General features: G+C 20.1%; 3 protein-coding genes across 3 annotated transcripts, besides 7 other annotated features; all 3 read left to right on the forward strand.

Annotated features, from left to right (window-relative positions):
* Window positions 1-1282: 1282 nt before the first annotated feature.
* On the forward strand, window positions 1283-2457 carry PGAL8A_00267800 (fam-g protein; the record flags this gene model as incomplete). Its single annotated transcript, XM_028671654.1, has 2 exons — window positions 1283-1357; window positions 1486-2457. 2 exons carry the CDS (start codon window positions 1283-1285, stop codon window positions 2455-2457), a joined length of 1047 nt encoding a protein of 348 aa, XP_028528285.1.
* Window positions 2458-3065: 608 nt separating this feature from the next.
* Window positions 3066-3780: a repeat region.
* A 213-nt stretch (window positions 3781-3993) lies between these two features.
* Window positions 3994-4418: a repeat region.
* A 469-nt stretch (window positions 4419-4887) lies between these two features.
* Window positions 4888-5461: a repeat region.
* Window positions 5456-5941: a repeat region.
* A 2513-nt stretch (window positions 5942-8454) lies between these two features.
* On the forward strand, window positions 8455-8760 carry PGAL8A_00267880 (fam-g protein; the record flags this gene model as incomplete). Its single annotated transcript, XM_028671656.1, has 2 exons — window positions 8455-8529; window positions 8658-8760. Coding segments are annotated over 2 exons (178 nt in total), but the record flags the coding sequence as incomplete, so codon positions are not given.
* A 748-nt stretch (window positions 8761-9508) lies between these two features.
* Window positions 9509-10698, forward strand: PGAL8A_00267900 (fam-g protein; the record flags this gene model as incomplete). Its single annotated transcript, XM_028671657.1, has 2 exons — window positions 9509-9601; window positions 9691-10698. The coding sequence occupies 2 exons, from the start codon at window positions 9509-9511 to the stop codon at window positions 10696-10698; spliced, it is 1101 nt and encodes a 366-aa protein (XP_028528287.1).
* A 1362-nt stretch (window positions 10699-12060) lies between these two features.
* Window positions 12061-12462: a repeat region.
* A 586-nt stretch (window positions 12463-13048) lies between these two features.
* Window positions 13049-13600: a repeat region.
* A 769-nt stretch (window positions 13601-14369) lies between these two features.
* Window positions 14370-14950: a repeat region.
* Window positions 14951-15789: the final 839 nt, after the last annotated feature.

Below are 15789 nucleotides of genomic sequence, written 5' to 3' on the forward strand. Positions count from 1 at the left end.
TTATTAAATTGAAATATAATGAAATTACTCTTGAGAAGTATTATCGTCATTATGTAAGAACAAAATATAATCCACATCAAATTTACAGGTATATCATATAGAAAAAATCTATTACATTTAACTAAAGATATATTTTTATATTCAGTAAATAATATTTATATTAAAATTGAAACTAATAAGTATTACTAGTAAAAAAGTAAATTTACAGAAATATATTTTTAGAATAAAGTAAAATTTGTCAAAAAACTTTTTTTAAAAAATATTTTTTACTTTAAATATGTGATTAAAAAAATAGTATTTTTTTTTTTTATTTAAATTGTAATTAATTTATTTGACTTTTAAATGTGCTTTTTACATGATTTGTTATTATAATTTCATAAAAATAAATACCTATTTTCACTTTTTCTTTTGAATTTAAGTACTTAATAAATTTTTTTTAATTTTTTTTCAAATAATTGAAAAAGTAATTTTTTTTAAAAAATAGTTATAACAAAAAATAAATATATACATATATTGTATAAACATTTATCAATAATAAAATTAAAAAAAAAAGAATTAAGATAAAAAAACGTATATTAGAAAAATCAAAAAGGTTATATTTAAAAGAAAAATATACACAAACAAAAATTAGTTTTATATAAATGAAAAATTGTGACAAATGTAGTATACTGTATGAAAAATACATGCGTATAAAAATTTTTAATTTATAGAGTTTTTTTTTTTTTTTTTTGATGGAGATATATCTCTATAATATACGAAGATTTATATTTATAAATCATAATATACCGTATATAAAATAATTTAAAGTTCGATATAATTCACAGAGATTAGTAATTTAGAAAAAAAAAATTAAAAAAATCCTTTAACATTAAATGTATATCATTTATAATTTTTATGTGCATTAAATTAAAAAGAATTAATTTTTTTTACATAATATAAAGATAATTAAAATTTTAATAAAATATTTTTAAAACAACATTATCCGATTTATTATATTTTTTATTTATTTGTTAATTAACATTCTTATTTTATTTTTTAAAGAATTAAGAATATTATTCCTATCTATTGTAACTATAATGTCATATGTAATAATAAAAAATTAGAAATTACATTTCCTATATGAAAATAATTTTCTATTTTAAAAATATAAGAAATTAATATAAGTTATAATAATATCTAAATTAATATTACAAATCCATAATTTAGCATTATTGAAAATTGAAACAATTTTACATCTGAAATAACAACTTCCACTTCAATATTATTCTATAAATATATTATTATGAAAATGTTAACATTATGTTTAAAAATTACTACATTTCTTCTTTTAATTTGGACGTATCAATGTTTTTATAACGTAAGTTAAAATTATTAAAAAAAATATACATATAGATATATTTTATTTTAAATATTTTTAACATTCCATTTGATTTACTATTCTAACAAAAGAAACATTCTTTTAAAAAATTTTTATTTAATCCATAGTGTTATTCCTATAAAACTTTGATTGATAAAAATACAATGCAAATAAAAAATGAGTTAAAATATAGAAGAGTATTAACAGAGGGTGACATAGAAGGAAAAAAGAAAACTTACGTTGAAGGATGCCTGGAAGAATGTCCATTAGATAAAAAAAAAAAAAAAAAAAAATGGAAAAATCCTTTTAAAAGCAAGAATCCGTACTATATATGGCAGAGAGATACTACTCCATATTTGTGGGAGCATTTTCAAAATGAGACAAGTGAAATGGACCCTAAATGGAGAGACGAAAAATGGAGTAATGAATGGAAGAGAATTTCAGCTAACAAAGTTAATGATCTATCTTCAATATTTCATCGAAGTGATATTTCAAAAGAAGAAAAAGAAAGATTAATTTATTCTGTTGAGAAAGAACTCTTCACACTATTTGTGGAATTTTTAGACAAATGTAAGAATGAGATGAGAGACAATAAAACAGAATCCGAATCTAAGAAAGAGATGATAGACAATAGAACAGAATTCGAACCTAAGAAAGAGACGAGAGACAATAAAGCAGAATCTGAATCTGAGAAAGAGATGAGAGACAATAAAACAGAATCTGAATCTGAGAAAGAGATGACAGACAATAAAACAGAATCTGAATCTGAGAAAGAGACGAGAGACAATAAAATAGAATATGAATCTGAGAAAGAGATGAGAGACAATAAAACAGAATCTGAATCTGAGAAAGAGATGAGACACAATAAAGAAGAATGTGAATCTGAGAAAGAGATGACAGACAATAATACAAAATCCGAATCTGAGAAGGAGATGAGAGACAATAAAACAGAATCTGAATCTACAAAAGTGCAGGGAACAAATAAAATAAAAAATTATAAAAAAAAAATTTCGAAATTGATTATTGTTTTGATATTCTTAAGGAGAATAAAAATTAATGGCTTAACAGAGAATATAGGATTAGTCATGCACAAGATCTAGTTAAAAAAAAGAAAAATTAATATTTTGTTTAAATTTTTTTTATAGAAATATATTTTATTTTTTAAAAAAAAAAAAAATTAAAAGAGAAAAATTTTTTAGAAAAAAAAAATTTCATGAGAATATTTTTTAATTTTTAAGAATAAAATTTTCATTAAATGATATTAATATAATTAAAATTTTTTTTTATTGTATAAGTATTTTTATTATTTTTAAAAAAAGTGAACTTAAATTACTAAAAATTACTTATAAAAAACAATAAATATTTGGTACATAAAAATAAATTATTAATTAGAATATATGTTTTATTAAGAATATATAATTTTTATTAAACTAAATCCACAATTAACCTCATTATTGCGGTTTATTTGTTTATATCATTAAAATTAGATTTAAAATTCATTTAATTATTAGAGAAAACTCCATATTCTCTTTAATAATTTGTTTTTCATTACACTAACAAATTCATTTAATGATAATTTAATAAAGTTAAAATGTAAATTATGGAAAGTAAATAAATCAGGTAGTAAACGTAGAGGATAAAATAGAAGGAAAAAAGTTGGATGCAGAATTATTACCAGATGATTTATTAACTGGGTATTCGGTGACTTTGTGGTTAATAAAAAGCTTCATTAACCTTTTTGGCTATAAAAGGACTAGCTATGTGGAGAATACATAGTTAGTTGTGCTAACTAAAAAAAAAAAAAAAAAAAAATTATTGGATTTTTTTTTTGAGAAATGTTTCTTTCGAAAAAGATAAAGATAAAAAAAAAATAAAAAAAAAAAAGATTTAATTTATTTTTTTTTTAAGAGAGAGAAAAAAATCAGAGAGAGAGATTTTTTTTAAGAAGATAATAATATTTTTGTAAAGTGTTTAATTTGCATAATATTCATATTTTGAGTTTGTGAGAAAGAAAATTTTATACATATGAAGATAAAATTTTCATGTAATTAATATGCATATAATTTATTTGCATTTTTAATAAGTATTTGTGTTTTGTTAATTCGACAGCAATATAAAATGATTGCTGATTGTAACTCGTAATAAATAAACTAATAATTATAATCAATTAATAGTTAATGTTAAATAAGTGTTTAAATTTTTAATAAAATAAGGATTTATTTATTAAAGTAAATAAATACTTATTGAAGCAAAAGAATGCTGAACGAAGTAGTTTATGATTAAAGATCATTCGTTCAAAGCATATAAAATATACATAAGTATAAGAAAATCGTAGAGTCATCTCTACATGCTCTTTATTAATTGTTTTGTTCAGTACTCTAGCAAAGTCTCCGAACACCCAGTTAATANAAAAAAATTATTGAGAAATTATTTCTAATATTTTTTTTAATGAATTTTGAAATATTTCCCTTTTTTTTCAGTAAGGATAATAAAAGATAAAGATAAAAAAAAAATAAAAAAAAAAAAGATTTAATTTATTTTTTTTTTAAGAGAGAGAAAAAAATCAGAGAGAGAGATTTTTTTTAAGAAGATAATAATATTTTTGTAAAGTGTTTAATTTGCATAATATTCATATTTTGAGTTTGTGAGAAAGAAAATTTTATACATATGAAGATAAAATTTTCATGTAATTAATATGCATATAATTTATTTGCATTTTTAATAAGTATTTGTGTTTTGTTAATTCGACAGCAATATAAAATGATTGCTGATTGTAACTCGTAATAAATAAACTAATAATTATAATCAATTAATAGTTAATGTTAAATAAGTGTTTAAATTTTTAATAAAATAAGGATTTATTTATTAAAGTAAATAAATACTTATTGAAGCAAAAGAATGCTGAACGAAGTAGTTTATGATTAAAGATCATTCGTTCAAAGCATATAAAATATACATAAGTATAAGAAAATCGTAGAGTCATCTCTACATGCTCTTTATTAATTGTTTTGTTCAGTACTCTAGCAAAGTCTCCGAACACCCAGTTAATAAATGTCTTTGCTAGAGTACTGAACAAACAAATCTATAAAGAGCATGCAGAGTAGCCTCTACGATTTTGGTATATTTATATATATTTTTATATGCTTTGAACGAGTGATTCTTAAATATGCGATCTACTTCATTCAGCATTCTTTGATTTCAATAGGCATTTATTTACTTTAATAAAAATCCTTATTTTTATTAAAAATTTAAATCCTTATTGAATATTGATTATTAATTAATTGTAAATTATTTAATTCTTTGTTATGAGTTATATTCAGAAATTTAAACATATTACTGTTGAATTAACAAACATAAACAATTATAGACAATTGGTTAATAAAAGACTTCTTTAAGCTTTTTTGGAAAACAAAGGGACTAGTTAAATGAAGTATATGAAGTTAGCCATGCATACACACACACAAAAAAAAAATTGATGATATTTTTTTGTTTGTACTTTTTAAAAAAATGTACAAAGACTGTCAGAAAAAATTTTGATATAAAAAAAAAATGCAGTGATCATCAGGAAAAAAAATTGATTAAAAAAATCAATTTTTAAAATATATGATAAAAAAAAATAAATAAAATTAAAAAAAAAGAATTTTTTTTTTAGAAGGAAGGAAATGAAATAATTTTTGTGATGAATTTTGTAAAAGAAAATTTTATACATATAACAATAAGATTTTCATGTAATTAATATTTGTATAATTTTTGATATTTGTAAATAATTGTTTACGTTTGTTAATTCAACAGCAATACATATATTAATTGCTGAACGTAACTCATAATAAATAAACTAATAATTTACAAATAACTAATAATTAATGTTCAATAAGAATTTAAATTTTGAATAAAAATAAAGATTTTTATTAAAGTAAATAAATGCCTATTGAAATTAAAGAATGTTGAACGATGTAGATTATGTAATTAAGGATCACTCATTCAAAGCATTTAAAAACATATAAATACATCAAAACCGCAGAGGCAACTCTAAATGCTCTTTATTAATTTGTTTGTTCAGTACTCTAATAAAGTCACCGAACAACCAGTTAATAAAACATATATATAACTGTTCTATTTTATAATGAGTAGATAAGTTATTTATTCATACTACATCTATTGGAATATTATTGTTCTCTTACATATCAATCATATCTTGATAAGATGAAATAACACAAAAGCTTTCATAATCCTCCAATGACTTAATGCAAAATAAAATTCCGTAGTTAAGATTAGTGTCATAATTTATTTACTTGATTATCCAATAATCTATACATTTTTGAATTATATGAATCAGTTCAAATTCTAAATTAAATTATAAAAATATTAATTTCCATTCATATAATTTTCTAGTGTTAATAAAGTCCATTCCTATAAGGCCTTTGCAATAAGTTTTAATTAATACCATAGAGCATTTAATATAATATTCAAATGATTCACAAGTTGTAACTATTGAAAACAATTATTTTTATATTGTACTCTATTTCCACGGAATGTTACTAAGTTTTCTTCACATATAGTTAACATATTTAGCCTTATCTATATTGTTTATATTGGTTAATATATTGCTCTATAAACAATACTATTGACGCTTTTTGTATAATATTTACACAAATAAATAGAATAAAAACATTTTATTTTGTGCATGCTAATTCAAAAGGACAATCTGCTATCATAAATGTCTGCTCTAAAATAGATATTCAAAAAGTATATAAGCAAAAAATATATGTATATAATTACTTGCACTTAATGTGAGTGCACTTAAAAAAAAATATATATTATGATGATATTTTTTTTATTATAAAAAAAAAAAAATGTAATCTTAAGAAAAAAAATTAGTTTTTTTTTATTTTTTTTTTTTGAAGGATAATGTACAGACTACTATAGAATGTATATTTTTATTTTAAGCTAAAATGTAATATTAAGGAAATTACATTTTAGATTGTCGCTTATGTTAAAAAAAAAATAATTAACTAAGTAATATTTAATGTTAAATAATAATAATAAAAATTTTATATTAAAATTAAGTAGAGTTTACACTACATTTTCCTTATTAATTTATTTCTTTGACAGGAGAAAAGTAATTTAACAGCCATTAATAAATCAAAGCTATAAATAATTTCTTTTCCTTAGAGATATTATCTTATTTATAAAAATTATAATAATTTTAATACTTCATGAACTGTTATTTGGATAATTTATGTTTTTAGATCTCCAATACAAAAACTATTCAAATTATTTTAATATCATGTAATATTTATGTTAAATGTAAAATACTTTTATATTTTAAATATTTTTACTTGTAAGAACAACTTCTAGATATAATATTAAAAAAATATAAATCATAAAAAATGCACTTTTATTAAATTTATGATTATTTCTTAGAGAAAAATTAGTGTTAAAATATTAAAAATGATAGTATTTAAGTACACCACTTTTTATTAATAATACGTTAAAGATTCTAACAAATTAAATTTAAAAAATAATAATTCTTATTAAAATTATCCATTAATATTTACAAAGATGTCTTATAAAATTTAACCTATTAAGAAAAAAGTTATATTAGGAAGGAACAATTGTTGAATTCATTTATACCATATAAATGAGTTAACTAAATTATTTGGTAGGTAAAATGAATAATAAAAAATTGTGCTATAAATATATATAACTAAAAATAAAAAAGAAAATAAACACATTGTAATAATAATCAACACTTATCAAATAAATATATAAAAGCAAAAAAAAAAAAAAAAAAAATATATTTTTTTTATATTTAATTAGAAGATTATAATAATATATATACAAAAAGTTATTTTATAATTCTCTTTTATCTTTATTTATTGATATTTTTTATATCACGATAAAAATACTTTCTTTTAAATTTTATAAGAAAAAATCTATTATATTTAACTAAAGATATATTTTTATATTCAGTAAATAATATTTATATTAAAATTGAAACTAATAAGTATTACTAGTAAAAAAGTAAATTTACAGAAATATATTTTTAGAATAAAGTAAAATTTGTCAAAAAACTTTTTTTAAAAAATATTTTTTACTTTAAATATGTGATTAAAAAAATAGTATTTTTTTTTTTTATTTAAATTGTAATTAATTTATTTGACTTTTAAATGTGCTTTTTACATGATTTGTTATTATAATTTCATAAAAATAAATACCTATTTTCACTTTTTCTTTTGAATTTAAGTACTTAATAAATTTTTTTTAATTTTTTTTCAAATAATTGAAAAAGTAATTTTTTTTAAAAAATAGTTATAACAAAAAATAAATATATACATATACTGTATAAACATTTATCAATAATAAAATTAAAAAAAAAAGAATTAAGATAAAAAAAAGCATATAAGAAAAATCAAAAAAGTTATATTTAAAAGAAAAATATACACAAACAAAAATTAGTTTTATATNACAAATGTAGTATACTGTATGAAAAATACATGCGTATAAAAATTTTTAATTTATAGAGTTTTTTTTTTTTTTTTTTTGATGGAGATATATCTCTATAATATATGTAGATTTATATTTATAAATCATAATATACCGTATATAAAATAATTTAGAGTTCGATATAATTCACAGAGATTAGTAATTTAGAAAAAAAAAATTAAAAAAATCCTTTAACATTAAATGTATATCATTTATAATTTTTATGTGCATTAAATTAAAAAGAATTAATTTTTTTTACATAATATAAAGATAATTAAAATTTTAATAAAATATTTTTAAAACAACATTATCCGATTTATTATATTTTTTATTTATTTGTTAATTAACATTCTTATTTTATTTTTTAAAGAAATAAGAATATTATTCCTATCTAAAGTAACCATGATGTCATGTGAAAGAATAAAAAATTAGAAACCACATTTCATATATGAAAATAATTTTCTATTTTAAAAATTTAAGAAATTAATACAAGTTATAATAATATCTAAATTAATATTACAAATCCATAATTTGGTATTATTGAATATTTAAACAATTTTACACCTGAATTAACAACTTCCACTCCAAGATTATTCTATAAATATATTAATATGAAAACGTTAATTTTATTTTTAAAAATTACTACATTCCTTCTTTTAATTTGGATGTATTTATGTTTTCATAAGGTAAGTTAAAATTTTTGCAAAAAATATACATATAGATATATTTTATTTAAATTATTTTTAACATTCCATTTGATTTACTATTCTAACAAAAGAAACATTCTTTTAAAAAATTTTTATTTAATCCATAGTGTTATTCCTATAAAACATTGATAGATAAAAATATATTGCAAATAAAAAATGAGTTAAAATATGAAAGAGTATTAACAGAGGGTGACATAGCAGGAAAAAAGCNTCCAGAAAAGTCACCGAATATGAAGTTAATAAATTACAAATCAACAAATAAAGACTTAGATAATGCAACTTGTAAAGAAAATACAGGACAATTCATGTCCTCCATTCTCAAACTGGGCATCCGAGTGCACTGAAGTCTGTGAGAACTGCTGAACATGGGAACTAGAAATTTAACTCCAAAATATGAAGCAACAATGAAAAGCCCTGTAATTATCCATCCAGTCTGAAGGAGAACTTCCAAAATGGGCACAGAGATGCAATAGAAATATGTTTTCTGTATGGGTATGGGAAAGCTTGAAGTATAATAACAGTAAAGATATCCACTCAAAAAATAATGAGGTTTCTCATGAACTCTGGAGAAATAAGAATTTGCCCCTAACTGGTTTATCTAACAGGAATATATTCATGATTTAATAGTGAACAGTTTTTAAATAAATTAGTCTCTTCTTTTTAACCAGAGAGAACAGAGAACTGAATGACTATATTTATTAACTATCGTAAAAATTATGTATGTGCCCACTGAAAATCTCATTTCTTATTTTCTAGTGGTAATATACTACTAATTAGTAATGTATATGTAAAGACTATAGTGGTAACTAATAGGTAAAGTGAACTGACATTCATGCCATTCAGAACGGGAAGGCAAGACTACATATGAAATAAGTTTTACAAATCAAGTGTGAAATACTAGGGTGAAGAAACAGTTATAATTGAAATACATCACTGTAAATGTTACTGTAGTAGATACATGTGGGTAACTAAAGAAGTAAGGAAAGAAAACATCTTGGACACAGACGAAAATAAAATAAAAAATATATATATCATTGACTACCTTCATAAAGTAATAATAAAAAAAAAAAAAAAAAAAAAAAAAAAAAAAAAAAAAAAGGAAAAAAAAAAAAAATATCGAAAGATCCACGAATATTGAAGAATCCGTACGATGTATGGCAGATAGATACTACTCCATTTTTACGGGAGGAATTTAATAAAGAAACAAGTGGAATGGACCCTAAATGGAGAGACCAAAAATGGAATAATGATTGGAATAGAATTTCAGCTAACAAAGTTAATGATCTATCTTCAATATATCATCGAAGTGATATATCAGAAGAAGAAAAAGAAAAATTAATTTATTGTGCTGAGAAAGAACTCTACATGCTATTCGTGAAATTTTTAGGCGAATGTAAGAAAGAGATGATAGACAATAAAACAGGATCCGAATCTAAGAATGAGATAATAGACAATAAAAAAGAATCCGAATCTAAGAATGAGATGACAGACAATAAAACAGAATCCGAATCTAAGAATGAGATGACAGACAATCAAACAGGATCCGAATCTATGAATGAGATAATAGACAATAAAACAGAATCCGAATCTAAGAATGAGATGACAGACAATAAAACAGAATCCGAATCTAAGAATGAGATGACAGACAATAAAACAGAATCCGAATCTAAGAATGAGATGACAGACAATAAAACAGAATACGAATATAATAAAGAGATGACAGAAAATAAATCAGAATCCGAATCTAAGAATGAGATGACACACAATCAAACAGGGTCCGAATCTATGAATGAGATAATAGACAATGAAACAGAATCCGAATCTAAGAATGAGATAACAGACAATAAATCAGAATACGAATATAATAATGGGATAATAGACAATAAAACAGGATCTGAATCTAAGAATGAGATAATAGACAATAAAACAGAATTCGAATATAAGAATGAGATGACAGAAAATAAATCAGAATCCGAATCTAAGAATGAGATGACAGACAATAAAACAGAATCAGAATCTGAGAAAGATATGAGAGACAATAAAACAGAATGTGAATCTAGAAAAGAGCAGGAAACAAATGAAATAAAAAATTATAAAAAAAAAATTTCGAAATTGATTATTGTTTTGATATTCTTAAGGAGAATATAAATTAATGGTTTAACAGAAAAAATAAGATTAGTCATGCACAAGATCTAGTTAAAAAAAAGAAAAATTAATATTTTGTCTAAATTTGTTTTATAGAAATATATTTTAATTTTAAAAAAAAAAACAATTAAAAGAGAAAAATTTTTTAGAAAAAAAAATTTCATGAGAATATTTTTTAATTTTTAAGAATAAAATTTTCGTTTAATGATATTAATGTAATTAAAATTTCTTTTTATTATTTATGTATTTTATTATTTTTAAAAGAAGTGAACTTAAATTGCTAAAAATTACTTATAAAAAGCAATAATTATTTTGTACTTAAAAATTAATAATAAATGAGAATATATGTTTTTAATAAAAATACATAATTTTTATCAAAGTAAATTCACAATGAACCGCATTATTGCAGTTTATTTGTTTATAACATTAATATTAGATTTAAAATCCCTTTAATTGCTAGAGGAAACTCCATATTCTGTTTAATAATCTGTTTTTCATTACTCTAGCAAATTCATTGAATGATAATTTAATAAATTAAAAATGTAATTTATGGAAAGTAAATAAATCAGGTAGTAAACGTAGAGGATAAAATAAAAGAAAAAAAGTTGGATGCAGAACTATTACCAGCTTACCTACATGACAAAAAAAGGACACAAAAAGGAAAAAAAAAAANTTTTTCTTATAAAATTCAAAAAAATGCATTTTTATTGTGATATAAAAAATATCAATAATTTATGTATTTTATTATTTTTAAAAGAAGTGAACTTAAATTGCTAAAAATTACTTATAAAAAGCAATAATTATTTTGTACTTAAAAATTAATAATAAATGAGAATATATGTTTTTAATAAAAATACATAATTTTTATCAAAGTAAATTCACAATGAACCGCATTATTGCAGTTTATTTGTTTATAACATTAATATTAGATTTAAAATCCCTTTAATTGCTAGAGGAAACTCCATATTCTGTTTAATAATCTGTTTTTCATTACTCTAGCAAATTCATTGAATGATAATTTAATAAATTAAAAATGTAATTTATGGAAAGTAAATAAATCAGGTAGTAAACGTAGAGGATAAAATAAAAGAAAAAAAGTTGGATGCAGAACTATTACCAGCTTACCTACATGACAAAAAAAGGACACAAAAAGGAAAAAAAAAAAAAGTCTTTATTGAGAATTATTAGAGTTAAAGATTTGTTAATAAAAGGAATTATTAGAGTTTTTGAGAAAAAAATTAATAGCTGTATGGAAAATAAATAGACATGAAAAAAAGAATTGAATAGTGTGAAAAAAATATTTAAGTTATTAAAAATGGAAGAAAACTTGATAAAAAGTTTTTTCGTAACAAATTTTTATCTTTGAATTTTAAAGTGAAAATTTTATATTAACAATAATAAAATGTTCGCGTTTGTAGCATTGTATAACTTATTTTGTGTTTTGTTATTTATATTTGCTAATTCGCGAGAAGTGAATTTGAATTGTTAAATATTAATCATAACATTATAAGTAAAATATATGTAAGTTAAAATTATAATTAATAAAGATTTAAGTTTTTAATAAAAATAGGTATTTTTATTAAAATAATTAAACGCCTCTTAAAAACAATAAATGCTCAATGAAGGAGACCATATACATTTCAATAGTTTGTAGTATTAAAACACATATTTAAATTCATTTAAATGGTAGAAGAAACTCTACATTCTGGTTATTAATCCTTTTATTCAATACTCTAGCAAAGTAATGAATAGGAAATTAATAAAACATTAATTACATTTATTTTACTTATATTATGATTTATATTTAACAATTCAAATTTATTGCTCCCAAATTAACAAGCATAAATAATTGAAAAAATTCAAATTAAATTACATAAGTACTACAAAACACAAAAATTATATTATAGTTAATATAAAATTTTCTTATATTAATTTAAACAAAAATACACCACAATAAGCTTTCTTATTCAATAACTTTTTCTTCTATTTATCGGCAACTAAATTCCTTTTAAAAAAAGAGAAAATTTATTTTTTTGTGTATTTAAATTACAAAAATAAAAAAAACCATTAACTAATTTTTTTCTTTTTTTTTTTTACATAGCAATTTCATGTTGGTTAATAAAATGTATTATTAACCTTTTTGAGAATAAACGGTAATAGTTGTGTGGAAAATATATAGTTATACATGCAAATTCTAGATGCAAAAAAAAAAAAAAATATATTTACTTTTTTTTTGAAATGATTAATTTTTCAGTTGAAATATTAATTTATTTATTTCTTATTCCATAACTTTGCTATAGTATTGAACAAACATATTAATAAAGTGATTTATTAACTGAGTGTTCGGTGACTTTGTTCAAGTATTGACTTATTAACTAGATGTCCGCTGACTTTGCTAGAGTACTGAACCAATAAATTAATAAAGAGCATGAGGAGTTACCTCTACGATTTTCTTTTATTTATATATATTTTTATATGCTTTGAACGATTAATCCTTAATTATATAATCTACTTCATTCAGCATTCTTTGATTTCAATAAGCATTTATTTACTTTAATAAAAATCCTTATTTTTATTAAAAATTTAAATCCTTATTGAATATTGATTATTAATTAAATGTAAATTATTTGTTTCTTTGTTATGAGTTATGTTCAGCAATATATATATATTGCTGTTTAATTAACAAACATAAACAATTAGTAAAAATGCAAATTAATTATATTAATATTAATTACGTGGAAATTTTATTGTCATATGTATAAATATTTCTCTCACATAATAAAAATGTAAATGCTATGCAAATTAAGCTCTTTTATATGTAAATATATTTTATCTTTTGAAGATCTCATTTTCATTGGTAACAAATCTTACTCCCGATTTTTATTTTACCATTTTTCCTTCTTTCATTAAATATTTTTGAAAAAAATAAATATATTTTTTTTATGTATTTCCAATTTATTAAAAGAAAAATAAAAAAAAATTCAATAATTTTTTTTTTTATTTTTTTTTTTTTTTCGTGTTCGTCACCGACTACGTATTCTTCATATAGCTAGTTCTTTTTATTATCATATAGGTTAATAAAGCCTTTTATTAACGAATATTCAAGGAATTTAAATTTTATATGAAATAAATTGTTCATTCTACGTTATTTAACATAATTATATATAAATAATTTATAATCTATAGGAAACAGTGGACCAAAAATCTAATAGTGAACTTTGTAAAACTTAATTAATTTGATAGTTTAATTAACATTATTATATAAATAGCATATTAATAAAACAAAATCCTAATAAAATGTTAAGAAGTATTAAGCAGGACATTGTTAACCTGTCCTATGTACTATTTCATAAAACTGATAGTTAGATAATCCTCCTACATGAAAAAATAAAATCCAATTTATTTTTTAAATGGATAAGATTCCCTTAAGATACAAGCAAAAAGACAAATGCATGCACATTATAGAATTTTTAATTATTTAGATAATAAATAGGTAATAAGGTATTGGTTAATAAAAGGCTTTATTAACCTTTTTGGAAATAGAAAGGACTAGTTATATGAAGAATACCTAGTTGGTCATTCACACGCAGATAACAAAAAAAAAGAAAAAAAAATGATAAATTTTTTTTTGTTTTTATTTTTATTAATAAAAAGACGTAAAAAAAAAAAAAATATATATTTTTTTAAGAAAAAAAAAGAATGTCCAAAAAAAAATGGGTTAAAAACATCAATTAAAAAAATATTTGTTACCACTAAGAATGAGATATTAAAAACAAAAAAGATACTTACTTAAATATATTATTTTATAATTTTTTTTAATAATTTTTTGATATTAATTTTTTTTGTAAGAGAAAATTTTATACATAGAAATTAAAAATTTTCATGTAAATAATATTCATATAATTAATTTTGTATTTTTAATAATTGTTTATGCTTTGTTAATTCACAGCAATATATTTAAATTGCTGGACATAAATAATAACAAAGAAATAAGTTATATACATTTAATTAATAATAATATTCAATAAGGATATAAATTATTAATAAAAACAAAGATTTTTATTGAAGTAAATAAATGGCTATTGATAATAAAGAATATTAAACGAAGTAGATCAAATATTTAAGAACCACTCGTTCAAAGTATTTAAAAATATATATAAATACGTCAAAATCGTAGAGACAACTCTACAAGCACTTTATTAATTTGTTTTTTTAGTACTCTGGCAAAGTCACCAAACACCCATTTAATAAATCAGCATGCTAGTATGCTGCGAAAAGGTGAACACATAAATGCGTACACTTAAAAAATTACTCTCTCTAAAAGTAAATATAAGAAAAAAAAATTTAGATATATTTTATTATATTTTTTTTTGTTGTAACACTAACTTGGAAAAAAAAAAATAATTTATTTTCTTTTGACAATAATTTTTTTTTTATTATTTTTTTTAAAAATAATTTATTATCATAAAAAGAAAATTTTTTTTTCTTTTGAGATGATCTAGAATATATTTTTTTTGAAGATTAAAAATACAATGTAAAAACGTGATATGCATGGCATGTTGTGTAAATTAATAACATTAGTAATTAAATAACTCACTTATTATTTTATATTAATTAACAAAAGTGAATAATTTGTATTATATTTTAATAAAAAAAAATAAAATAAGTAAAATTTTCTCTATGAGTTCTTTATTATTTTGTTTTTTTAATATTACTAAAGTCATTGAACGAGTAATTAATATATCAGGTAATAAATAGAAAAATTAATAAAAAAGATGTAGAACATTCTCTATTAATTTAATGAATTTAAATATAATTTCGATACTATAAACCTGTAAAATGTAAATTATGTAGTTATTAAGAATTTATTTAATTTAATAAATATCTTATATTTTTATTAAGAACAGAAATTTTCATTAAACATTAATTTTTATGTACAAAATATTCAAATATAATATTTAATGAATAATTTTCATTTATTCAATTCATTTTCCTTAAAAAGAGCAAAAAAATTTAAATTATATTAATGTTACTAATAGCGAAAATTTTACTACATAAATATAATATATTCTCATTAAAATATTTCTTCCTAAA

The sequence above is a fragment of the Plasmodium gallinaceum genome (assembly GCF_900005855.1).
Source record: "Plasmodium gallinaceum strain 8A genome assembly, contig: PGAL8A_v1_80, whole genome shotgun sequence".
In the NCBI taxonomy this organism is placed as follows: domain Eukaryota; phylum Apicomplexa; class Aconoidasida; order Haemosporida; family Plasmodiidae; genus Plasmodium; species Plasmodium gallinaceum.